This window comes from Chrysochloris asiatica, unplaced genomic scaffold (genome assembly GCF_000296735.1).
Source record: "Chrysochloris asiatica unplaced genomic scaffold, ChrAsi1.0 scaffold00034, whole genome shotgun sequence".
NCBI classification, from domain to species: domain Eukaryota; kingdom Metazoa; phylum Chordata; class Mammalia; order Afrosoricida; family Chrysochloridae; genus Chrysochloris; species Chrysochloris asiatica.
Window position 1 is genome coordinate 2,456,870 of NW_006408552.1, and position 25,183 is coordinate 2,482,052.

Here is a 25,183-nt window from a genome sequence, read left to right on the forward strand (position 1 = left end):
GCATCGGGCAGAGTGCTGGAACCGTAACCGCTTACTAGATCACCCAGCCCTGTGCTGTGCGTGCTGTACCCATATTGGACCTTGGAGCGTGGGTAGGCCTTCAGGACAGAGAGGCCAGTGGACGGAAGTCCCATGGAAGGAGGCGGCCACAGGCTGCAGAAAGAATGTGGACAGGGGTGATGCTTGAGGGTGCAATGAAGACTGAATCTGCATACAAAGTTTCAGAAGTCCCAGAATCAGCAAGTGCTTTCTGATGTCTTGAGAACCTGGGAGAGGAGCTGGGGGAAAGACTTCAGTCACCTGTGGAATCATGCATGGTAAACGGAGGAGCTCGCTGGCTTGCCCTTCCTCTCCCAGCGCTAGGCTTGCATTTCCTTGCGCTGTGCAGAAGGGGAGGAGATAAAGGCTCAGGATCATCATCCCTAAGCATGCTACGCAGATTCCACCCTTACTTCCATGAACAGCCCAGACAGGAGAAAGGAGGCTCTATCTAGAGCTCTGGTTACGAATCGGGCTGCTAACCTAAAGGTCAGCAGTTCAAAACTACCAGCGGTTCCGTGGGAGAAAGATGAGGCGTTCTGCTCCTGTAAAGATTTACAGCCTGGGAAACCCTGTGCAGGGTCACTGTGAGTCGGAATCGACTCCACAGTACTTAACAGCAACAACAATCTAGACCCCATCCAGGGCCTACTGCAGAAGCACCCATGGTCTGTACCCTCAGTGGGAACACATGGGCAGTGAAGGGCCCTTCCTTCCCTGGGCGCTCCGGAGCCCCAGTTAGGTGGAGAATCCCCTGTGTGGCTGTGGTGTGGGGGTCAGCCAGGTGGCCATCCTACTCCCTGGATATACACTCTGTTGCCCATGTCCACACTGCACTTAGGAGGCGGCACAAAGACCAGTGCACAGGGAGTGTTCCAGAGAGGTAACTCCAAACCCCTTGGTACTCGAAATATAGCATATGAAAGTAAGAACAGTTAAAATAATACTAAGACTTGTTTTTTAATTTGTGATGTTGTGCTATTCCATGCCACCGAGGTGCTCCAGACTCACAGCAGTACTGTATCCAATAGAGTGAAATCCCGCCCACCCTGCACCGTGCACACATTGCTGCCATGTCTGAGCTGTGGTCGCAGCCACTGTGTCAATCAAGTCAGGGTCTTCCTCTTTATGTTACTGACTCTCTGCTTTCCCAAGCATGATGTCCCTCTCCTGATCCCTCCTGATCAAAATACATAAGACAGTCAGTCTCACCATGATCCCTTCCAAGGAGCGTTCTGGCTCTGCTTCTCCCAGTCCAGATCTGTTTGTTCTTCTGGTCGCCGACAAGCAATAGTCTGTATTCTTCACCAGCACTATCATTCAAGGGCATTGATTCTTCTCTGGTCTTTCTTATTCATTGTCCAGTTTTCACACGCATAGGATGTGACTGAAAATACCATAGCCTTGTCAGGGGCACCTTAGTCCTCACCTCTGCTTTTGAACACTCACTCTATCATAAAGGTCTTTTGCAACAGATTTGCCTAGTATGTCATTCGATTGCTGCTTTCATGGGCATTGATTGTGGATCCAAGTAAAATTAAATCCTAACAACTCTGATGTTTTCTTCATTTATCATCATGTTATTTATTGGCCCAGTGGTGAGGATTTGTGTTTTCTTTATGTTGAGTTGCAATCCAGACTGAAAGCTTTGTTTTTTATCTTTATCAGTAAGCGCTTCAAGTCCTCTTTTGCATCATCTGCATACCACAGTTTGTTAATGAGTCTTTCTTCAATCCTGGTGCTGCATTCTTCTGCATGTAATCCAGATTATCTGTTCAGCATACAGAGAGGCTACCTCTGGGAGAAAGATGCAACCTGATGCACACCTTTTCTGATTTTAAACAATGCCATATACCCTTGTTCTTTCAAACACTTGCCTCTTGGTCTATGTACCGTTCCCACTGAGCACAATGAAGTGTTCTGATATTCCTGCTCTGCACAGTGTCCTCCAAATTTATGATCCACACAGTCCGAGTGCCTTTGTATAGTCAACGAAACACAAGTGAGCATCTTTCTGGTATTCACCGCTGTTAGCCGCCAAGATCCATCTAATGTCAGCATGGTAGTTTCCACATTCTGTTGGATCACCTTTCTTTGAAATGGGTGCCGATCTGGATCTCTTCCAGTCTGTTGGTCTTCCAAATTTCTTGGCTTAGATGAGTGAGTATAGCTCACATAGCATCCGTTTGTTGAAGATTCTCCATTGGTATTCTGTCAATCCTTGGAGCCTTGTTGCTCGCCAGTGCCTAAAGTGCAGCTGGGAATCTTCCTTCTGTACCATTAGGTCTTGCTACCTCCTGAAATGGTTGAACGTCGGTCAGTGCTTTTTGTACAAACTGTGTATTCCTACCCACTGCTGCCTAGTGGGTCTGACTCACAGTGACCCTGTAGAGCTGCTCCTTAGGAGAAACAGATAGCCTCCTCTCTCTCCCTCAGAGTGACTGGTAAGTTTGAACTGCCGACCTTGCAGCTACAAAAAATTAAAACAACGGGCCAACAAGGCCTCCCTTTGCCCAAGGTAAAGGCCGGCAATCAAGTCAGTTCCGACTCTAGCTACCCTGTGTAGGGTTTCAGAGGAGCGGCTGGTGGGTTTGAACCACTAGCCTCATGGTAAACAGTCCAGTGCTTATCCGACAGTGCGTAACAAGAGGCTTGTTTTGTTTTCTTCAGTTCTTCCAGCTTGAGAAATGCTGAGCATGTTCTTCCCTTTTGGTGTTCTAACTCGAGATCTCTGCCCATTTCATTATAACTCTTTATCTTCTAAGCCACCTGTTGAAATATTCTGGTCAGCTTTTATGCCATCATTTCTTCCTTCTGCTTTATGTATTCTTCATTCAAGAGCGAGTTTCAGAGGCTCTTCTGATATTCATTTTGGTCTCTTCTTTCTTTTCTCTTTATATCTGAAGTCGTTGGTGTCGTATAAGATTTATGTGAAGGATTTATGACCTGTTAGTGAAAGAAAGTACAATACAAAACTTTACATAAGGTTTGATTTCAACCGTATGTGATTTTTAAGAGCTTTAGTGAGATGTAACTCGTCTTTTTAATGAGTCACCATTCACAACCATTACCATCATTAATTCTAAAACATTTTCATCGCCCCCCTGAAAAGAAAAGCAGCACCCTTTTATTGACATCATGACAACTGATTGCACCCTTCAAGTTAGGCAACCCCTCTCACCCTTCTTTTCAGAGTCTTCTCTCCCCAACTCGCATAAACTAACTCCTCCCTAAGCTTTCTAACTCATCTTTCAAGTTCCTCTTGTCGGTTTGAAAAGAGCATAATGCTGAAGGCAGCCCAGTCTTCACTAGTTAAGCTTAAACTATTGTTTGGTTTTAAGAAGACTTCGGGAAAGAGTTTTGTTTAAGGTTGGAACTTGTCTCCGGGCAATAGTTTTGCATGGTCAGAAAATCTGGAGTCTGTTGCTTGCCCCCGTTTTTAATCAGGATTGTTGTATAGAATCTTTGATGGAAATGTTCGTTCACCAGGCACCTCCTTTGTCTCAGGGAGGCATCTAGCCACACATTCCATCCCCTCCTTCTGTGCCGGACTCTCTCTTGTCCTCTGTTGCTTCAGGTGAGAAGGGACCAGTTGGCCTTTAGATGGCCACTTGCAGACTTTGAGACCCCAAGCACTACAGAAGGAATTAGGGAGAACAGAACACTAAACCCATTATTAGGCCAATTACTGGGTTGTCCCCTGAAACCCAAGCCAAGGAACCAAACCCCATGCAGCCTCAGCAGCTACCCTAAAGAACAAACTGATTGTACTGAAGTGGGCCTTGTGGATTCTCTTGAATCTCCCCAACACTGAAATCAACCTTATTTTATACAAGGAGGAAATGTGAAGGGGGAGTGTTGACATTCCAAGCAACTGACTCCAAATAGGAATTGTAGCGTTCATCATGTTAGAAATTGGAGGTGCTTGCGCCCTCAGCTTCTTTGCATTAAAAGCCCCTTAGCTGCAGCTGCCACTTATCCTTGGCTCTGATCCTTAGAGTCTTCGCAGCCCGGGCAGTAGTCTAGTGAACTCTCACAGCCTTAACAAATTGTTGGTTGGCTCCTTGTGAGAGGCCCTGTAATTAAGCCACATCCTTCTGCCTCTTTAATAACATTGTAGACAGAGAGCATACTTCTATGAGGGGACCGAAGAAATATATAATTTAGTGTCCTTTTCCTGAGCCAGTTCGAACTTTGCACATGTACAATCTTGCATGCTTCAGGTGTGAAAAGTGATCTGTTGTTTCAGCAATTGTGTTATGAGAGGGAAATGATGCCATGAGTCTACCCAACAATGGGAGGCTCTCTCAGTTTGTGTCCTGCGTACATAGGAGGACTTTCACAAATCTCCTTTCTCTGATGAGTGGATTGCAGGAAAGTAGCTCGGTTGAGGACGTTTACAAGATAAACATATGCTGGCCACTGTCACTGAAATGTGCCCATTGTCGAAGCTAGCAACTCAGGTGCTATATTTGACACTCTTGTTCCTTTGTGCCTCCCATAAGTCAGCTTGAGCCAACCTCACTGATTGGCCTCTTTTGTCCAATCCCGATGGCCACTGCCCTAGTCCAAGCCCCCTTTTCCTCTGGATGAGGACAACCACCTCTGAACATTCTTCCTCCTTTCTGGCCCCTCACTGATGAATCCCATCTCCCTCCCCTCCAGGGGTCCCACTGTCAGATGCCAGTGGTTGTCCTTGTCAGGCTGGCCCCAGCAGTCCTCCAGGATTTGACCCCATTGACTTTTTTAGTCTGTTATCACAGCTGGCCCACATGTGCCTTTGGTCCCACCAAAGAAGACAGCTCCATGGTTCCATTCATGAGTTCTTGACCTGGATCACACAGAGACACTCAGACTGTCATGTGAGTGTCCTAACATAAGAACCCACAGTGCCATGTGTGTGCACATGTGTGCATGTGCTTAGGAAGAAGATCCAGGAAGTCCTTGAGTTTGAAAAAATTCTTCAAGAGCTATGAGCCCCTTCTTCCTCCTAAATTTAGATATTGCCCTGGACATTTGAACATGATTTTCCCCTTTTATGCGGTGACCCACTCACGTGTGTTCTGTAGGGTTTTCAAACCATTGTGGTCTGTTGGTATATTTCTGAGGTGCCTGGATAGGTTCCAACCTCCGGCCTTCTGACTGCTAGGTTTAGCCATTTGGGCCACCCCGGGACTCCGGCATATATATAGTAGCTTTTAGTCGATACTGTAAGAAAAAGGGATCAAGACAGCAAACAACCCAGCAGACCACTTTGTTTCTGTGGAAAACTCGTAGACTCAGGCAAGCCGTAAGACGATGCTCACTTCCCCGTTTTGAGTGGCTTCCTCATCTCAGCTTTGCTGCTGCTACCAGAGCCCTGGTCTCCAGGTATTTGTTGGCAGGCATTTACTCTAAGAGGCTGAAGGCCTGATGGCCCAGTGTCTACTATGTGGAGAAATCAGACTTCCATTTGCTGTGGAAACTTGCTTGATGTATAATGATTTTTAAATGACTTCTTGACAAATTTTGAGCTCTTTCGTTTTTTTCCCCCCCTTTCTTTTCTTTCTTTCCTTCCCTTTCAGATTGATGCACTGAGTAAAAGAAGCAAAGAGGCTGAGGCAGCGTTCTTGAATGTCTACAAGAGATTGATTGATGTTCCAGGTAAGCCCGTGCATTCCCCTTCCCCAGCGGGCCTTGGGTCTAGTGAGTTGGTAGGTTCTGGGAAGAGTTTCTCTAAAACGCAGGCGTTGACTTGGTGTGGAGATTGGCTTTACTTAATCTACGTGATGCCTTTGTAAATGCAGAAACCCAAATCTGTGTGATGACCTCGGCATGTGGTGTCCGATGCTGCCCGCACCCCAGAGAAGAAGTGGGCGGTTCTGTGGGGTGACCCTTCCCACACACTGGCAATCAGTGACCCCCGACCAAGTTTTACTTTAGGGTTGTAGTCACAGGCCAATAGGCAGCCTCTTTGGTTACAACTCAGTATGGGTTGCTTGATCTTTTAAAGGGATTGAAGAGTTTCACAGTTAAGTAATGCTTGTTAGACATTCAGAGATGCTAGCTTACAAATTTTTGTTTTGGAATAGTGGGCTAGGATGTCAAGTGCTTGAGCCCAGCAGTCCTGTCGCTTCTCTGTACCCGAGTCCCAGCTTAGTCCTGGAGAGACTCACGTGGGAAAATTAGGAGAGTCACCGGGATGTCTTCCTCTGTCGACTGAGGAAACCAGATGCCCTCCATCCTCCACCCTCCCCTTCCCACCCACTGTTGGTGCCCTTTTTGGTAATTCTCTGTCCAGCATTGGTGTTCCTGGAGCTAGTTTAACAAAGCAAAACAGACACCAGTCTCTGTGCACCCGTCCTTGTCTTCTGATTCATGTCCGTCCGCATGGGTTCCTGCTGGGGGCTGGTTGTGAGTTTTTGGTCATGTTCCTTTTCCTCTCCAGTGGCGCCTTAATGTCTCACCTGTGAAGTAGAAGGTGACAGTTTTCTTTTCTGGTCTGATTTTGGTGGTTTGTGATCCCTCATCCTCTTGCCTCTCCACCAGCACCACCCCTTTCTGAGGTAACTTCTGCGTGGGTGTCTCACCTCATGGTGTTGGCACACGTCTCTGGTGTCACTGTAGCTTTACGCGGGGCTGGCCGGGAACTTGCTGTTTTAGGAGCTCATCCAGCTCTTAGTTCCAAATTTTCAAGACTTTTCATTTTTCTGCAAGAGTTCATGTCCAACGAGGGTTCTCCAAAGGCTCTGACTGAGGGTGACAAGGAGGCTCCTTCACAAAACCTTGAGCCTTCGATGCCCGGGCTGTGCTGTTCCTCGTGTAAGATGGTAATCGAGAATTTTTCCTCCCACCCATGCCATTTTCACACCAACTTGGTGAGAAGGAATTTGCAGAGAAAGGGCAGCGTGGGCTTTGAGAAATACAACTTTCTATTTCCAAAGATTAAAGTTTTCTATTTGTACCTCCTACCCAGAGGGGTTCTGTCCATTGGGAGCTGCAGCCGCTCCTGCCACCCTGGAGCAGGACTCAGAAAAGAACTGTTTTCCAGCTAGGAACTCTATCTGGTCTATGTAGTGGTGTCATTTCTGCCTGCGTTTCCTCCTGATGATACTTCTGAATTTGGCGGCCACTTGAGCAAGTTACTGAGTTTCTTTTTCTGCGATTATTTTCCCTCCTAATTTCCCATAGGAAATGAAGAGACCATTTCTTTCCCCCCACCCCCCATCACATCAACATTGCTCTTTGTCTGAGCAGACCTTGTTCATGGATCGGCTTTTTTTTTTTTCACTGCAGTTAGACCATAAGCATTATTCTTAGATTGATAATACTCTAAGACATGATGATGCTTTTTGGCTAGAGAACAAAAGTTTCCAGCTTGAATTTCAGATGGTAAAAGCAAATGATTTGTGATGTTTTCTACAATTATGAAAGTCTCGCAAAATACATCTGTATGGCACATAGATTGCTGTTTCCTGCCTCCCAGGTATGTCTTCCTTCCAGGTGTGAAGAGGGTAGCTTGAGAAAGCTAACAATTGATTTCAAAAGCAGGGAGGGGCCCAGAGCACTCCACCTGTGTTCTGTACCTGCTGAAGCCATAGGTGAAAGTAGTCCTGCAGCTGAGACTTACAGGAAGGGCTCAGGTCAGTAGCGTTTACTGACAGCCACACCGTTGCAGGGAGTTGGTGTACTTTAACTGTCTGTGTGCTTCAGGCTGCAACCCAGCCTGGCCCAGAATCATTCACGGACTGCGCCAAGATGTGTTGGTTGCAAAGAAACATCAGCTCGTGCTAGCTTGAGAAATTGGAGGAAGGTTTTGGGACTCAGGAACCAGGTATTTCAACTCTGTGCCCTGTGGCCCGACTCCAGGAGCCCAGGAAGGTTGACCAGCCAGCCTTGGGAAGGAGTGGACCGTAGTTGAGCCTGGCCTCAGAGATCCGCACAGAAGCCCCAACTAGAGCTCGTGGACCATTCTAACTCATAGTGACCTTGTGCAGGGTTTCCAAGGCTATAGAGCCTCATAGTTCTCCCACGGAGTGGCTGATGGGTTTGAACTGCTGAACTTGACTGCGGTTAACTGCCCAGTGCTTATTCTACAGCATCACCTGGGCTTCTTCCTTGAGGGCAGGGTTTCCTTTTACTGCTCCCTCCCCAGCGCTTAGAGCAGGGCCTGGCATACAGTAGGTGTCCCGTGTGGAATGGCTGAGAGAGTCTGTCAGTCAGCCGCGAACCACCCAGTCCTCAGCTGCAGAATGTGTGAATATTTGTCCTCCTAGTGGCTCTTAAAGCCCCACCCATTGTCAGCTGGCATGCTGACTGCCTCTCTGGGCACTCCTGGTAAGAAGGCTGAGAACACAAACTCCACTCACGGCTGCAGAGTCGATTGCTACCCTAGAGCTGCTCCCAAGGGTTTCCCAGACTGTCAGTTGTTACGAGAACAGACAGACTAGACTCATCCTCTCCCCAGGAGCAGCTGGTGGATTTGAACTGCTATCCATTTGGTGAGCAGCCCTACTCTTAGCCCCTTGCACCACCACCAGGTCTCTTTGGAGGGCGGCTAGGTACCAAGTGCGTCTGGTGGAAGCAGTCTTCCTGCCTGTCCTCTCAGTGTGTGGCTTCACCTTCCGGGCAGCTGCTCACACTAGAGCACTTGGTCACCCTCCCTGGCCACACTACCTCCAGAGCCCACAGAGCCCACTGCCATGGAGTCAACTCTAACCCATAGTGACCCTCGGAAACCCTATGTAGGGCAGCTGTGATTCGGAGTCAACTCCACAGAACTTAGCAACAACAACACGGGGATTCCAAGACTATAAATCTATAGGATCAGACAGCCTCCTCTTTTCTCCTGAGGAGCTACTGGTGAATTTGAACTGCTGACCTTGTGGTTAGTAGCCCAACACATAACCCACTATGCCACCGGGGCTCCTCGCTACGTCCAGAGTGTTTCTCCATTCCATCTGCTGTTTTCTAGCCCAACTTCTGCCCTCGGTGTCACACTTCTAGCCACCAATCTTGTGTCTGCAGGGATACCAAACCCCAGAGACCAAATCGTTGCCTGCCTCTCTGCCACCCTTCTCAGCTGACCCCTGGGAACTGCCCCCCATGAAACCATGTGGACACTTCCTGAGAGAGGCCTCCCAACACCCTTCTCTCACACCCCGAAGACCCCTCTGCACCATGTTTACCTTCGAGTGTAACTACTCCGGGAAACTCATATTTTCCTTTCTAGCCAGACAGTGTGATCTCGTCCCTAATTATTCCCCTAGTGTCTAACTCAGGGCCTGCCACCTACCAGACACTCAATAAATATTTGTTGAATGAGTCAATAAATTAATGGATTAAATTGTTTCTTGGGAGTGCTTTCTGAACTTTTTTGGTCTCGGGCTTGAATTGTTCACATTGATCGGGACTCTGGAGGCTGACGGTGGCATCACTGCGGGGCTGCACTTAGGAGCATCCTAACGACCTAGATTGTGAGAGAACAGAATGTATCTTTCAGTGACTTGTAGCAGTTTCACAGCTCTCGGCATAGGCTTTGCCACGGTGTCACTCTGTAGGGATTTACAGACCTCCTGGACATTTATATGGCACTCAGCATTCTGTTCATCGGACCGGCACATGCGCTTCCCAGGCCTTCAGCTTTTGTAGCTAGTACTCTATGTCCAGACCCCGTGTTTGTCTCAGCAGCTGTCCTGATGGCGTTCCAAACTTTATACCCTGCCTGCGCCAAACACGGGCTCCTTCCCGTCCTGTGTGTGACTCAGCTAGGGCTCGCCTCCTCCCTCTCTTCTCCTTCTTCCACATCCCAAACCCCAGTAATGTTATTTCTCCTTCTACCACATCTGTCATTTTAACGGCACTGCGCAAACACTAAAATATAACGTATTAGCATTCAGCTCATGCAGGTTTCCCCTGCTATCTGAAAGTAGAGCCTTGCCTAGAATAAGAAGCCTTTTATAAGCCGAAATGTTGTAAAGCGAAGAAGCAGTTACCACTCGTTTATGTGGGGAATCCTGTAGAGCATTCCCCGGCCCAGATGGCGACCTACCAACTCATACCAAATAGCACGGCAGACCTAAAATCCCACTCATAGACCGTGTTCACAGACACAGTCAAAGCGGTGGCAGCCTGCCGTGGAGATGCTGAGTGTAGTTCCTGGAAAGGCGCGTGGGGCACCACTCTCACTGCTCCAGGTACCCACTGCCTCTGTAAAGGCTCACAGCACGACGAAACAAATGCTGAATGCTATTCAAAGTAAAAACCTCTTCATGTTTCTTTTGGTTAACATGTGTTTGTAAAACTTAACTACAAAGGTAGGTCTTTCAGCAAAGTGGCTTAAAGTGAACTTTGAAAAGATGAGGGATGCACGTACTGCCCGATCAGTCCTGTGGGCAGTTAGAATAGTGAAGACACCATATTGGCTTTCTTTCTCATTTGCTATGAGGCCATTCTTTCTTTACTCAGTTATTAGGGGCGTGTCTTTAGGACACCATTTATCAGAACAGTTCTTTTGTTTTTAATGTTTTATTGTGAATTATGTGATAGTTTACATGGGAGAACATTAGTTTTACATTCATCCTGTTGTATATCGTTTCATTGCCATGGTTACAATCCCCTCCATACATCATCAACCAACCAAAGGGATACACTATATGCCTGCCCCCTCGGTCATCAGCACACAGCCCCTCTCCCTCTCTCTGTCTAAAGTCCCCAGATGCTCTATCGCTCCACGTCATCATCTCTGCCTCCATCTCAGGCATCACTGCTTCTCTGGGTAGGGTCTCGCTCTCCACTCTTCTCCCATATTAAAGTGACTCTCATATCCCTGGGCATTGCTCCGTCAGCACCTCTGTTCCCTCCCCACACTGTGTGGCCCGACCCGTGCTGGGCCCTAGGGATACAAATTGCGAGTCTGGTGGGAAATACAGACATTAAAAAGTAATTACACAAATAACTATTGAATTGTAAGTGCTGTGGATCTTGGTGTGGCACTGTAGACTAAGCACTGGACTGCTCGGCTCAAGGTCAGCGATTCAAACCCAACAGCTACTCTTGGAAACCCCCTCAGAGTCACTATGAATCAGAACCAACTCAAAAGCGCACAACAACAACACTGTACTATGAAGACCTAACTAACCTACTGCAATAAGAATACAGAGCAGAATTGGCCAGTTCCGAGGCAGCTGCCCCAGGACAGTGACTGCAGCAGAAGAGACCCTAAGGGAGACAGTCACGTGGCAGGTTTTCTGAGTAGAGAGAGCTCCCTGTGTGGAGGTGCTGGGTTAGGGAGAATTTAGTGAGCTGGAAGAGAGGAGCAGTGGTAGGCATGGCCACGTAATTGATCAGCCTGACCAAGCAAGGCACTCCCAGTCCTCAAAGGGGATACTGTTCATCCCACAGTATAAAGGACATTCATTTACTCAGCTGCAAAAGCAGGCAGGAGCCTTTGGAGAATTAGTCTCTGTTCCTGATTCTGTGATCAGCTCTAATTATTACTCTAATTGAAAACTTGTAGGTGTGAAGGGTCCGGGGCTCTCTTTCACGAGGAGAAATCCATCTTTGAATGTTAAGCAGAGACATAGCATTCTCAGATTTGTGTATGAAAAGGTCATCCTGGCTGCAGCTTAGACAACAGATTGGAAAAGGGTCCAAGGCAGGGGTGGGAAACGTCCAGTCCATGGGCCTTATAAGGCCCACAGAATCATTTGGTCTGGCTCTGCCAGGGCATCCACAGTTCCAGCCGTCACATTGTTGTTGTTAAGTGCCATCAAGTTGGTTCTGACTCATAGCAACCCTGTAAAGGGTTTCCGAGGAGCAGCTGGCAAGTTTGAACTACCAACCTGGAGGTCTAGTACATTATCCTGAAGTGCCACACCAGGACTCCAGGGCCATCACATTAGGTGTGAGTTCATTAAATGACCGAGGCTAATTTTTAAGTTGATAATTTTGTATGGCCCACGAATGATGTTATAAATATCCGAATGGCCCTTGGTTAAAAAAAAGGTTCCCCACCCCTGGTCTAAGGTAATGTGGGAGAATCGGGAGGGAGAGAAGAGGTTGCTGGGTCTCCTGTGCTGGAAAGAAATGGACAGATTGCAGCTGTATTTAGGAAGCCAAAAGGATTGGGCTCCAGTGGTTCCGGGAGCAAAGGAAGAGAAAGAGACCCGAGACAGCTGGGCCCTCCAACTCGGTTACCACAGCATTTTTCTCTTCATCTCTGGGCAGCGGTGCTTGTTAACATGCTTCCGTCTTGCTCACAGGTTTCACTTTTGGAGAAATAGTTCCCAATTCTGTTATCAGCTCTAATTGTTACTCTAATTGAAAATAGCCTTTGCCATTATTGTCACAATCATAGCTGAAGAGACGAGCACAAGTAAGTTACAGTCATCCATCATTAATACAAAGGGGCTACACAAAGTTCACAGAAAGAAATCTTGTCATTCCATTTTTTCACAAACTTTCTGAGGCCCCCTTATATCTGTCAATTTGATCGTGGTCAGCTACTGTATCAGAATACACAGGATCAATAGATAGGAATTACCTAAAGTTTGCAAATATTTCATTTTCTTAATGTTGGTCCACCCTGAGTGAGATCTGTATGTGTTAATTTGCTAATGATGCACCACATGAAGAAAACATCGTAGGTCCTTGCCAGCATTATGGCTTGATGAGGACAGCCCCCTGTCACCCAGGAAGTATCTCTGTGATGGTGTTGTTAAGTGTCATCAGCTCGGATCTGACTCATAGCAACTGTATGAGTATAGGGTTTCCTCTGCGGAGCAGCTGCTGGGAGGGAATCCCTAATCAGGTGGCCAGCTTCCTGCCTCAGATTCTGCGTGTGGCCGAGAGCAGAGTTCAGTGTCTCTGGCCAACAGAGACCCAGGTGTGTGAGCAAAGACTCCCAAGTGTGCGGTCTCAGAAGTCGTGTTCATCCTCACTCTGCCCTTCTGACAGCCCATGGTACCTCAGGACCCAGATCATGTACTAGAAATACAAGGGGGCTTCAAAATGTTCATGAAAAATAGAACTGAAATGAAAGACCCTGGAATTTTCTTCCCTGACCTTTTAGAAGCCCCCCTTTTACAAATGTGAGGAGACGTGGCCCCTGCTCATCGTCAGGTGGTTTGCATTTGGGTGATGGATAATCAGTCATTACGTAGGTACGCCAGATGGCCTCCATCCTCCTAATAATCAGCCAAGAAGTAGATGCCTCAGCTCTTAAAATATGAAGCTCTCAGGTAGCTGGAAGGTTCTGGAATGGCTCTTAAAGACTCTCGCATAATTGGAATTTTCTGGTGTTCTGAGCAAAATGATGATGGTAGCATAATCTGCCAGCAACTAACCTTGTGTAGGTGACTTGTTCTTGCTTCTTGATCCTTTTCAGATTTTTTTTTTTTTTAATCTGAAAAAAAAGTCAGGAATTAAAAAGCATAAATAAATAAAATCTTCAGTTTGCAATCTTAATTCATGACCTCTTGTCACTAGGTGCCATCAAGTTGTTTCCACCTCATAGTGACCTTTTATACACACACACACACACACACAGCTCTGGTAGCATAGTGGTTACAAATCGGGCTGCGAAACTTAAGGTCTGCAGTTCGAAACTACCAGCTGTTTCGCAGGAGAAAGATGAGGCTTTCTGCTCCCATCAAGATTTACAGCCTTGGAAACCCTGTACAGGGTCGCTATGAGTCGGAACCTACTCCACGGCTCATAACAACAACATATATACACACACACCCCAGAACAAAGCCCCACCCAGTCCTGCACCAGCCTCACAGTTACTGTTTGAGCCCACTGTTGCTGTCATTGTGTCAGTCTGTGACATTGGGGGTCTTCCTCTTTTTCACTGACCCTCCACTTTACCAAGCATGATGTTCCTCTCCATGGCTTGGTCCCTCCTGACATCATGTCCAAAGTAGGAGAGATGAAGTCTCACCAGCGTCTCTTCTAAGAAGCATTCTGGTTGTACTTCTTCCAAGAGAGATTTGTTTGTTATTCTGGCAGCGCACCGTACTTCCAGTATTCTTTGTCAACACCGTGATTCAGATACTTGGATTCTTCTGTGGTCTTCTTTATTCATTGTCCGGCTTTCGCATGCCTATGAGGTGGATGAAAATACCATGGCTTGGGTCAGGCTCACCTTAGTACTCAAAGTGACATCTTTGCTCTATAATTCTTTAAACAGGACTTTTACAGCAGATTTGCCTAATTTTTATTGTGAATTGAGTAAAGGTTTACAAACAGACCATCAACTTTACATTCAACAAATCATATACTTTGTTTCATTGCAATGATTACATTCCCCTCCCTGCAACCACAGTTGTCCTACTTCCTCCCTGTGGCTTCCCCATTTACATCTTAGATTTCACAAATGAACAAAGCAAAACATTTGATGTACATACACAAAACAAAAAATATATATTCACTTAAATATCCAAAGGGCTCATTCTTCAAGCCAACCTCCTGCCCGCAGTCACATAGCCTTCCTGTGTTGTAGAGCCTGCTCTGTGTCTCCATGCCACCACCTCTGCCACAGTTTCTGCTGTCAGTTGCTTATCTAGGTAGGATCTCATGCTCTTCTTTCTTGATGGTGCTAGGATCGTTTGTTCCTGAAATGAAAGATTCCCTTCTCCCTCCTTTTAGTTATACATCTTCTACAATTACAGTTGTGACCATCACAATTAATCCTGCTAACAGTTACTCACAGTGGAGTCATAAAATCCTATCACCATCCTCCCCCATCCCCTTTCACTAGATCCATCTGAAAAGAGGATAACTCTTCAGTGGGCCATCTACCTTACCCCCCTCATTCTGAAACTAAGCACACTCATGAAAACTTGTAAGCCAGCCACTTCGTGCCTTTAAAGCCTCCCCATTTTTTATAGCCAGCGTCTAAATTGCCCGTTCCTATCAACCCAGTGCACTGAGGAACCGAGCTTGATCCTTACGATGAAGAACACTTCCATTCTAATTGGAAATAAGCAAATTGTAGCAGTTTACACTTGCTCACAGTATCAGACATCTTTACCTTCATCAGTTTGAGTTCTGCTCAGCAACCCATCAAAGCTAGGTCAAATGGGTACTAGCTGCAAGTTTGGGAGTTCACACACACCTCCCTGCACTTCAGACCAGCTGGCCACTTCACTGACACCTTTAGCCTCCAATGGCTAGGTCAGTGTCCATGGGCTCAGGAGTTCTCACATCCCCCTAAACTTCAGAGCAGGCAGCCCTTCCTCTTCTCTTTCTCATCTCAAGGTCAGCGGGTGTCAGTGGAACATGGCCAGACTCAGCACATTGCTGCATTTCCCCCACTTCCACTCACAAATACACCCAGGGGGTAACCAGAGCGCATACTAGACTGCTCGCGGTTTCCCTTTAAGTTTCAGGCCTAGAAGGGGGTTTTCCCTCATGGCCTTTGATTTCATGACTGCTGCTTTCATGAGCATTAACTGTGGATCCAAACAAATGAAGTTTTGACAACTTCAATCTTTTCTCCATTTATTAGGAAGTCCAGTTGTGAGGATTTTTTGTTTTCTTTACATTGAGGTATAACCCATTCTGAAAGCTCTTGTCTTTGATCTTCATGAGTAAATACATCAAATCCTCTTTTCCAGCAAATGAGGCTGTGTCTTCTGAATATCCCATGTTGTTAATGCATCTTCCTCCAGTCTGGATGCATATTCTTCCTTCATATACTCCAACATCTTGGATTATTTGCTAAACAGATTGAATAAGTCAAGTAAAAGGATACCACCCTGGCACACACCTTTCCTGACTTTAAAGCACTCGGTGTCCGCTTTTTCCAGCGACTGTCTCTGGGTCTGTGGACAAGTTCTTCATGAGCACAGTCAGGTGTTCCTGGATTCCCATTCGCTGCATTGTTGTCTATAGTTGTTAGGGTTCACACAGTCAGATGCCTTTACATCATCAATAAGACGAAAGTAAACATCTTTTAACTGGTGGTGGTGGTGGTGTGTCGTGGAGTCCATTCCGGCTCATTGTGACCCTGTATAGGTTTTCCAAGGCTGTAAATCCTTACAGGAGCAGAAAGCCTCATCTTTCTCCCATGGAACGGCTGGTAGTTTTGAACTACTGACCTTAAGGTTGGCAGCCCGACTTGTCACCACTACGCTACCAGAGCACCTTTCGTTTCTGACTAGCTCTTATTAATGAATTACAGATAAGAACGTAAGCAGTAGTCAGCTTAGTATTTGTGGAATACGTAATAAGTGTGTTTCAAGCACAACTTGTGACTTTTCTGTCCCCAAAACATCTCAGTAATGTTATTAGCAACAACCACCACAATAGCTCAGTAATGTCGTTAGCATTACAACCAAACAAAGTTCTTGGAAAGGAGAAGGAGAGGCAGAGTTGCTGGAGCTTCTGGATGTAGGTAGTACCACAGAACTCTGGAGAAATCACTCTAGAATCTCCTTTGCAAGAGTCTTCGTTCAGCCAACGTTTGCTCCTTGCTCAGATGTGGTTTAGGTTTTACAGACACAAACACACACCCCCCCCAAACAGAAAGGCCGTGCCTGGAAGAGTTTTAAGATTTAAATCTGAAGAAGCGCATTACCAGTGCAATGAAATACCGAGTCATGAAAGTCTGCCATAGCTCTCACTGTTTGCCGACCTAACTTCTCAGTCATTTCCACAGCGTAACTGCCTGGTAATTGCAGGCAGTAATTGTTGGTTGTCTGCAGTCCTAATAGAAGATGCCGCATCAGATCCAGTTTGAGCCCTGGTGGCGCTGTAAAATAAGCACTGGACTGTTACCTACAAGGTTGGCATTTCAAGCTGACCAGCCACTCCATGTGGTTAAGGTAAGGCTTTCTGCTCCCATAAAGATCAACAGCCTCGGAACAGCTCTGCAGGATCGCCCCAGAGCCCATCCAAAGCACCGGCCCCTGGGTCCCCAGGGAGGTTCCAGTTTGGACTCAGAAAACCTCTCTGAACATCCCACCAGTCTGGCATTTGATGATCCAGAAATAACAGTAAATGGCACCGTTTTTGAGAACTGCTTTTTAATGGCCCACCATGAGAAGGAAGGAACACTGTGGCTCTGTCAGATAAACCACTGGACTGCTGACCACATGGTCAGTGCATTAGTCCACCGTGGGAAAAAGAGGATGCTTTCTGTTCCCACAAAGATTTACACCCTTGGAAACACTCTATAGGGTCCCTATGAGTGGGAACAGACTAGGCGGCACCTGACAGCAGTAACAGTAAGGATGCACTAGTACCCTGGTCCTTTATGGGGTTACCCTGGCTTCATTCAAGTAAGGGTGCAATCTGGAGTCAAGTTATAGATTATATGTATTTATAGTCCTGCCTTCATTCTTCTCTTCCTGTTCCTCATTCAGGGATCCCATAGAAGACTTCTGAAAACAGTGATCAAATCTTAGCTTTATGTTGATTCTGATCTCCAAGATTCTAAAGGCTGTGCTACCTGGTAGCACTCTCCGAAGGCTATGGACATGTCACTGTTCGAGTCTGATCCTGGACAGAGACTCCAGTCCATGTATTCTACACCTCCATGCCCATGGCCCCTCCAGAGAATGCACTGTAATGTCAGTAGCCAGAGACTGGTGGCTCCCCTTTACACATTTCAGTTTGCCTTTCCTCAAACATTTTCATTCACGTGTCAGGATCCACCCCAGACACCAAGATGGGACAGGAAGAGGCGCTGGCCCTGTACAGACAGACTGCCCAGGTGGGTGGGAACTGCTCGAGGAGGCAGCTCCCCACCTCCCACCGCACTTGATCAGCCTCTCTGTTCTGAGCTTAGTAGGTTTACACGTTGATGAATTCGCCTTAAACATACCAGAGAAAGGCAGGGCTGAATTCTGCCTTTCGTCCTCCAGGCTTTGGTCTCTCTGGTTCCTGTGCCCCAGCTGTGACATCGTGCTGGAGTCTGCGGACTGCAGAGACAACTCCAGCTCCTCCTGGGTTAGCGTGTGTATTGCTTTCCTCCCCTCTTTGCAGCAGTTAGGGTGGTCCTGGCACACTCACTATCTAGACAGCTTTTCATCAGTTGCTCATCAGCATGCTAATTGCTGTATGACTAATTATGCCCTGAATTCCAGTTGATTTTCTTAATGAGACAGCTGGGTTAATTATGTAATCGTATGATTACATTAGCCTAGAGTGCCCTGGCGAAAAGTAACGTCTGTCGCGCTGTGATGTCATTTCAGGAGTGGTGCGCACAAGGGGTGCTTTCATTCGCCAGCTAATGGCAGGGGACGGCCCCATCGCCTGCAGAGCTCTCTCAGGTCTCGCAGTGCATGTGGACAGTCAGCCCCATTTTCCACACTTCCCCCGGCACATCCCCGCCCACCAAGTCTGAAACCCTGCGCCTTTCCAGTCCTTAGAGCTCTGTTGAACCTTCTGCCACATACCCATCTTTCTTCCAAGACCCTTGGGTTTCATTGGGGCGTGCCAGCCCTTCCAAAACAGAATGTTGGAATCAAGCTCCCTGTGGAAGTCCTGAGTAAGTTTGTATAAGGTATAAACAGGCAACAACGAAAACTAAATAAAGCCACAGCCATCGAATTGATTCACACTCATCCAGACCCTTTTGGACCGAGGAGCGCTGCTCTTCAGGGTTTCCCAGGCTGTAAACCTCCACAGGAGCAGACTACCTCATCTGGGAGCAGCTGGTAGGTTTGAACCGCTGACCTTGTGATTAGCAGTGCAACACTTAACCCACTGCACCATCAGGGCTCCTTAGCCACAAGCCAAAGTTGGTGTTATTAGATGCTGTCTAGTCGATTCCAACTCATAGGGACTCTATATAGGGTTTCTGGAGCTGTAAATCTTTGCAGGAGCTGAAAGCCTCACCTTTCTCCCTTGGAGAAGTCAGGGGGTTTGAACTTCCCATGTTATGGTTAGCAATCCAGTGTTTATTCTACAGAATCACCAGCGCTCGGCCACACACGAGCCCCTCCTTGTTCCCCTTTCCATGTCCTGTTTCATGACTCCCTTCCTGCTCTGGTTTTTAGTATGCCTCACACTGCATTGAGGAAATACCTGTAGTCAGAGGAGAATCCATGTTCCGGGTCTTGGCCCCGTTCTCTACTCAGATCACAGCACAACACCTTTGAGAATGGCTCATACCTGCTGCCTGCGCGTCTTTACCTGTTTTCACGATGCTGTCCCATCGCGGCTGTCTTCTCGTTCTCTGCAGAACTCTCAGTGTTGAAGCACCTGGCGACTCTGTTCTCGGCCTTAGTCTTTTCTTCATTTGATTTTCTCTAGATGACCTTTGATGTCTTTTAGGCTTGGCGACAGTTAAAATTTTGTGTCAGCTTGACTGGGCTGGGATTCTTAATGGTCTGGCAGTTGAGATCTAGCTATCCCCCATGATGGGATTTGATGTCATAAACCAGTAAGAAGATCTGAGGTGGACACCTTGTGTGGCACTATAGGATCAGCAGTGGACTGCAAACTACAAGGTCAGCAGTTGAAGCCCATCAGCCCCTCCTCGGAAACCCTATACAGGGACGCTATAAGTCGGAACCGACTCAACGGCATTTAACAACAACGCCTTAGTCACACACCACTGTGATCCGAGGGAGACTCTTAGAAGAGGTCAGTGGAGAGATTCTTGAGCACAGAAAGTGGGGGACCCACTGCCACCAAGCGAAAAGAGCCAGGAGTGGAGCGCGACTTTTCTATCTGGGGTCCCTGTGCTGTGGGGCTCTGAGATCCAGAGGAAGATTGACGTCAGGACACATGGGGAACCCCAAGGAATGCTGGGCCAGCAGAAGTTCTAAGGAAACAAGGGCATTTCTACAGAGACAGTGCACTGAACTCAGATTTCTAGCCCCGGAAACTGTGAGGCGCTGTAGGAGCAGCACTGGACTGGGAACCACAAGATCAGCGGTTCGAACCCACCAGCTGCTCTTTGGAAACCCTATAAAGGGTCACTGTGAGTCAGAACTGAGTCGACGGCACTTAACAACAACAACACCTTTACACTGAGAGTGTTTCTGTTACAGCAGCACTGGAGAACTGAGACAGGCTCCGTGGCCGAAAGACAAAGCCCCTCCCCCATCATTCTCCACTCAAGCAACAGCCTAATGCGCTGTCTCCTGCCGGCTTCTGCTACTGACTTTCCCCATCTAGTGCTGGCTCCAGTGTGATCGCTCGCTCAGTCTCCTGAGTCTAGGAAGTTCTTAGCGCAAGAACCTCGAATCCAAAGGATACAATCTGCTCCTGTTTCTTCTTAGCTCTGACCCTAGTGGGATGACAGAACTGACCAGTTTTGTGTGACAGTTCCGTGCATCTTATGTGCTGGTCCCACCTCCACAGGCATTGATTGTAGATCCAGACAAAATGATCTGCAGGCAGTGTCCATGGAAACCGGAGTCAGAAAGTCAAACAGTGTGTATCACGTTGGGCAGATCTGCTGCACAAGACCTCTTTAGTCAGAAGCAAAGAGGTCACTTTGAGGATTCAGGTACCCCTGGCCCAAGCCAGGTCTTATGCGTGAGAAAGCTGGACAATGAATTAGGCAGACCAAAGAAGAATTAATGCCTTTGAATTCTGGTATTGGTGAAGAATCGTATGTACCATGTTGTTTGTTGTTATTAAATGTCGTCAAGTAGGTTCCAACTCTTAGCAACCCCATATATGGTTTCCAAGGAACAGCTGGTGAGTTTGAATCACCAACCTTTCATTTCAAACCGACCTTGCTGTCTAGTGCTTATCCTACCATGGACTGCTGGGAGGTGGGGGGTGGGAGTGGGCATCTTTCTTAGTAGAAGTACAACCAGGATACTCCTTCGTCTCATGTACTTTGGATATGTTATCAGGACAGAGCAGTGCCTGAAGAGGACATCATGTTTGGTGAAGTAAAGCGTTAATGAAAAAGAGAAAGACCCTCAATGAAATGGACTAGCACCGTGGCTGCAGCAGACAACGGGCCCAAACTTTAGGAACGATTAGGAAATGGGGCAGTGTTTCATTGTACATAAGGTCTCAATGAATCGGAACCAACTCCATGGCACATAACAATTCAGGAGATCCATGCACCTTGTTTGCATGATTCGAAAGCTGTCCAATCTCCTTCATGAGCCATAAGCACCTTATTTGCATAGTCCCACGTAATCATTTAATGGGAGTTACGAGAGCATGCTTAACAAGAGAAGGATATCATGTTTGGTAAGGTGGAGGGTCAGAGAAAAAGAGCAAGACCCCCAGTGAGATGGATTGGCCAAACGATAGCATCTGTGGCTCAAGCGTGGCAACAGTTGTGAGGTTGGCCCAGGGCCGGGCAGTGTTTCCATCTAATGTGCATAGGGTGGCTATGAGTCAGCACCGACTCGATGGCACCTAACGAGTATACGAGAAAGGCGATATAAAAGGGATCCAAGGGATCCTGTTGTGGTGCTGTAAGATAAGCACTGGACTGCTAACTACAATGTCAGTGATTCAAACTCACCAACCACTCCTCAGGAAACTGTACAAGGTCCCTTATTAGTTGGAACTGACTCAATAACACTTAACAACAACACGGCATTGCAGTCCTGCTTGCTCTGCCTCCAAAATGTGTCCTGAATCTGACCACTTCTCATCATTCTAGTCACCACAGACCTGAGCTGAGCTGCAATATCTCACCTAACCAGGCCTCTGCCGTCATCTGGCCTATTAGCGCCCATCCTTTGAACGGCAGTCTACAAGTCAGTGGTCTCCAGACTTTGTTTGTTCATGTACCCTACCAGGAAAAGATGTGTAATCCTAATATATTCTTATTTGTTTGTTGATAGATAACATACAAGGATAAAGAAAAGGTGTTGCTGTAAAATCATAGGAACATTTATTTATTAAGCAGAAATGTCAAAATGTGAAGCTGTTGTTTTTTGGACATGTTGTTTGTCTAAATCTGTCCACTTTGAAAGTTAAGGTTTTCACCTCTCTAACCCTTACGCAAAGAATTCTGTGTTCCTCAGTTTGCTCCATGACAAAATGGCAGTTTGGGCATCCTTGAGGGACTCAGATCGTATTCATTTTAAATGTTCTCTGAGTCTCAGAAACAAGAAACAGTCTGGAAGAGCAAGATCAGGGCCATTGGGTGGGTGGGATAAGGGTCCCAATGGAATTCCTGTAGGACCGTCCTTCCTACCCTGAAAGAGAGAGCAGGTGCATTGTCACGATGGAAAACAATTCCTTGGCCCAACTTTCCTGGCCTTTTTCTCACCAGTGCAATTTTTCATTTTCTTAAAACTTTTTCCAAATAAACACTCGTGATTGTCCTGCATCCATCAAGCGAGACGTCTCCCTTGGGAATCCCCCCAAAATAGCTACCATAACCTTCTGAGCTGACCTTTCTGACTTGACTTGAACAGACCCAACACATCCCCTCAGAAGTCAATTTTGATTGGACCTTTATTTATGTTTTGTTGGTTGGTTGGTTTTTTTCCCTTTTTAAGGCACCCATACAAGTGTATTACTGAGAGAACTTGTCTGCAGCCATCCACTGATTGCAGAGACATGTTTAAATGTTTTGTTTGGAATGTTGTTGTTAGGTGTCATTGAGTCGGTACCGACTCATAATGACACTGCCTGGTGTCTCTGACCCTCCACTTTATCGTAAATGATAGCCTTCTCCAGGGACTGGTCCCTCCTGATAACATGTCCAAAGTCTGAGAGACGAAGCCTGGCCAGCCTGGTTTCCAAGGAGCATTCTGGCTGCACTTCTTCCAACACAGATTGGTTTGTTCTTTTGGAGGTCCATGATACTTTGAATTTTTTGGGGAATGACCTGTGCATTTATGAACTTGGGACTCTGGTAGCAAAGCTTTCATACGTGTGTCTGCCGCATGTCTGTCAGTCTGTCCTACTATGATGCCGGAAGCTGTACCACCAGTATTCAAATACTGGCAGGGTCCCCATGTCAGGCAGGTTTCAGATGAGCTTCCAGACGCAGGCAGACTAGGATAAAGGAGAGGTGGACTATTTCCGAATAGTCACTGAAAACCTTGCGAACAGCAGTAGAACACTGTCAGATAGCACCAGAATATTGTCAGATACAGTGCAGGAAAATGAGCCCCTTGGGTTGGAAGAAACTCAAAACACGACTGGGGAAGAGCTGCCTCCTCAAGATAGAACTGACAGTGATGAGACAAATGGAGTAAAGCTTTCAGGACCTTCATTTGCTGATGGTGGGGGGGACACAACTCACAATAAGGAGAAGCAGCTGTAACTATTCATCAATGATCAGAACATTCAGTGTGCTAAGTATGAATTAAAACAAAAATCCTCACCACTGCACCAATAAATAACATCAAGATAAATGGAGCAAAGATTGAACTTGTCAAAGACTTCATTTTGCTCAGATCAACCAAATGGAAGAAATCAGGAGGTAAAGAGCTGAACACAAAATTTCAAACAGCTGCTTAAGAAGACAAAGTTTATTATAATGAAATTGTGGAAGGATAGGGAAATACAAAACCAAAAGCAAAGAACATGCTTAGAATTTCTCAAGCAGAAAGAACTGAGGAAAAAATTTAAGCCTCAACTTGAAATACTGAAGGATTCTCTGGACAAAATATTGAATGATGCAAAAAACATCAAAAGAAGATGGAAGGAATAAACAGTCACAGTACCAAAAAGAAACAGTTGACATTCAACCACTTCAAGAGGTAGCATATGATCAAGAGCCAGTGGTACTGAAGGAAGAAGTCCAAGGTGCATTGAAGGCATTGGCAAAGAACAAGACATTGGGAGCTGATGGAATACACATTGAAATCTTTCAACAAACTGATGCCGCACTGAGGCACTCGCTCATCTATTCTAAGAAATTTGGAAGACAAGCTACGTAGACAATTGATAAGAAGAGAACCATGTTTATGTCCATTCCAAAGAGAGGTGTGGGTACCCAGCACATTGTGGAAATCATCGGACAATATCTTTAATATTACATACAAGTAAAACTTTGTGAAAGGTTAAGTCAGAAACAGCTGTAATAGTACATTGACGGTCAATTGCCAGAGGTTCGAGCTGAATTCAGAAAAGATTGAGAGATATCACTGCTGATGTCAGATGGATCTTGACTGAAAGCAGAGAATACAGAAAGGTATTTCTTTATCCATGCTTTATTGACTGTGCAAAGGTTGTCGACTGGGTGGATCATGATAAACTATGGACAACATTGCAGAGAATGAGTATTCCAGAACACTTCATTGTGCTCATGAGAAACCTGTACATAGACCACAAGGCAGTCTCATTCAGAGAGTGAGGAGACACTGAATTGTTGAAAATCAGGAAAAGTGTGTGCAAGGGTTGTGTTCTTTCTCCATACTTATTCTCCAGTCTGTACGCAGAGCAAAATAATCTGAGAAACTGTATTATGCAAAGAAGAACGTAGCATCAGGATTGGAGGAAGACTCATTAGCAACCTGCGACACGCAGAGGATACAACCTTGCTTTGCTGAAAGCAAAGAGGACATAAAATATTTACTAATGAAGATCAAAGAGCACAAACTTCTGTATAGGTTGTACTGCAATGTAAAGGAAACAGAAATCCTCACCACTGGAGCAATAAATAGCATCATGATAAATGGAGAAAAGATTGAAGTTGTCAAAGACTTCATTTTGCTGGATCCACCATAACATTCATTGAAAGTAGTAGTCAAGAAATCAAACATCATATTGCATTTGGCAAATCAGCTGCAAAGTGCACCTGATCCAAGCCATGGGACATTCAGTAGCCTAATATGCATGGAAAGTTAGACAATGAATATGAAAGACCGTAGAAGAATTGATGCATTTGATTTATGGTGTTGGAGAAGAGTATTAAAAGTACCATGGACTGCCAGAAGAACAAACAAATCTGTGTTGGAAGAAGTACAGTCAGAATGCTCCTAAGAAGCCAAGATGATCAGACTTCTGCTCTCATACTTTGGACATATTATCAGGAGGGACCAGTCCCTGGAGAAGGGAATCATGCTTGGTTAAGTGGAAGGTCAATGAAAAAGAGGGAGACCTCCAAAGAAAGGACTGGCTGGCACAGTGGCAGCAGCGGTGGGCTCAAGCACAGCAGCAGTTGTGAGGATGGCACAGGACCGGGTGGTATTGCATTCTGTTGTACGTTGGGATGGCACCCAACAACAACAACTGAAAGGGTAAGATGAAGAGTACAATAGAATTGACCCAT

The 25,183-nt window shown here is 46.4% G+C and overlaps 1 protein-coding gene across 6 annotated transcripts in view; it reads left to right on the top strand.

Moving 5' to 3' along the window:
• The window catches only part of CUX1 (cut-like homeobox 1), a 460,382-nt gene that overhangs the window by 242,692 nt on the left and 192,507 nt on the right, over positions 1-25,183 (top strand). For all 6 annotated transcript variants that reach the window (XM_006859667.1, XM_006859668.1, XM_006859669.1 and 3 more), the window contains one exon: positions 5,604-5,682. In XM_006859667.1, coding sequence (XP_006859729.1) covers positions 5,604-5,682 — 79 coding nt within the window. The remainder of the gene's footprint in view (positions 1-5,603; positions 5,683-25,183) is intronic.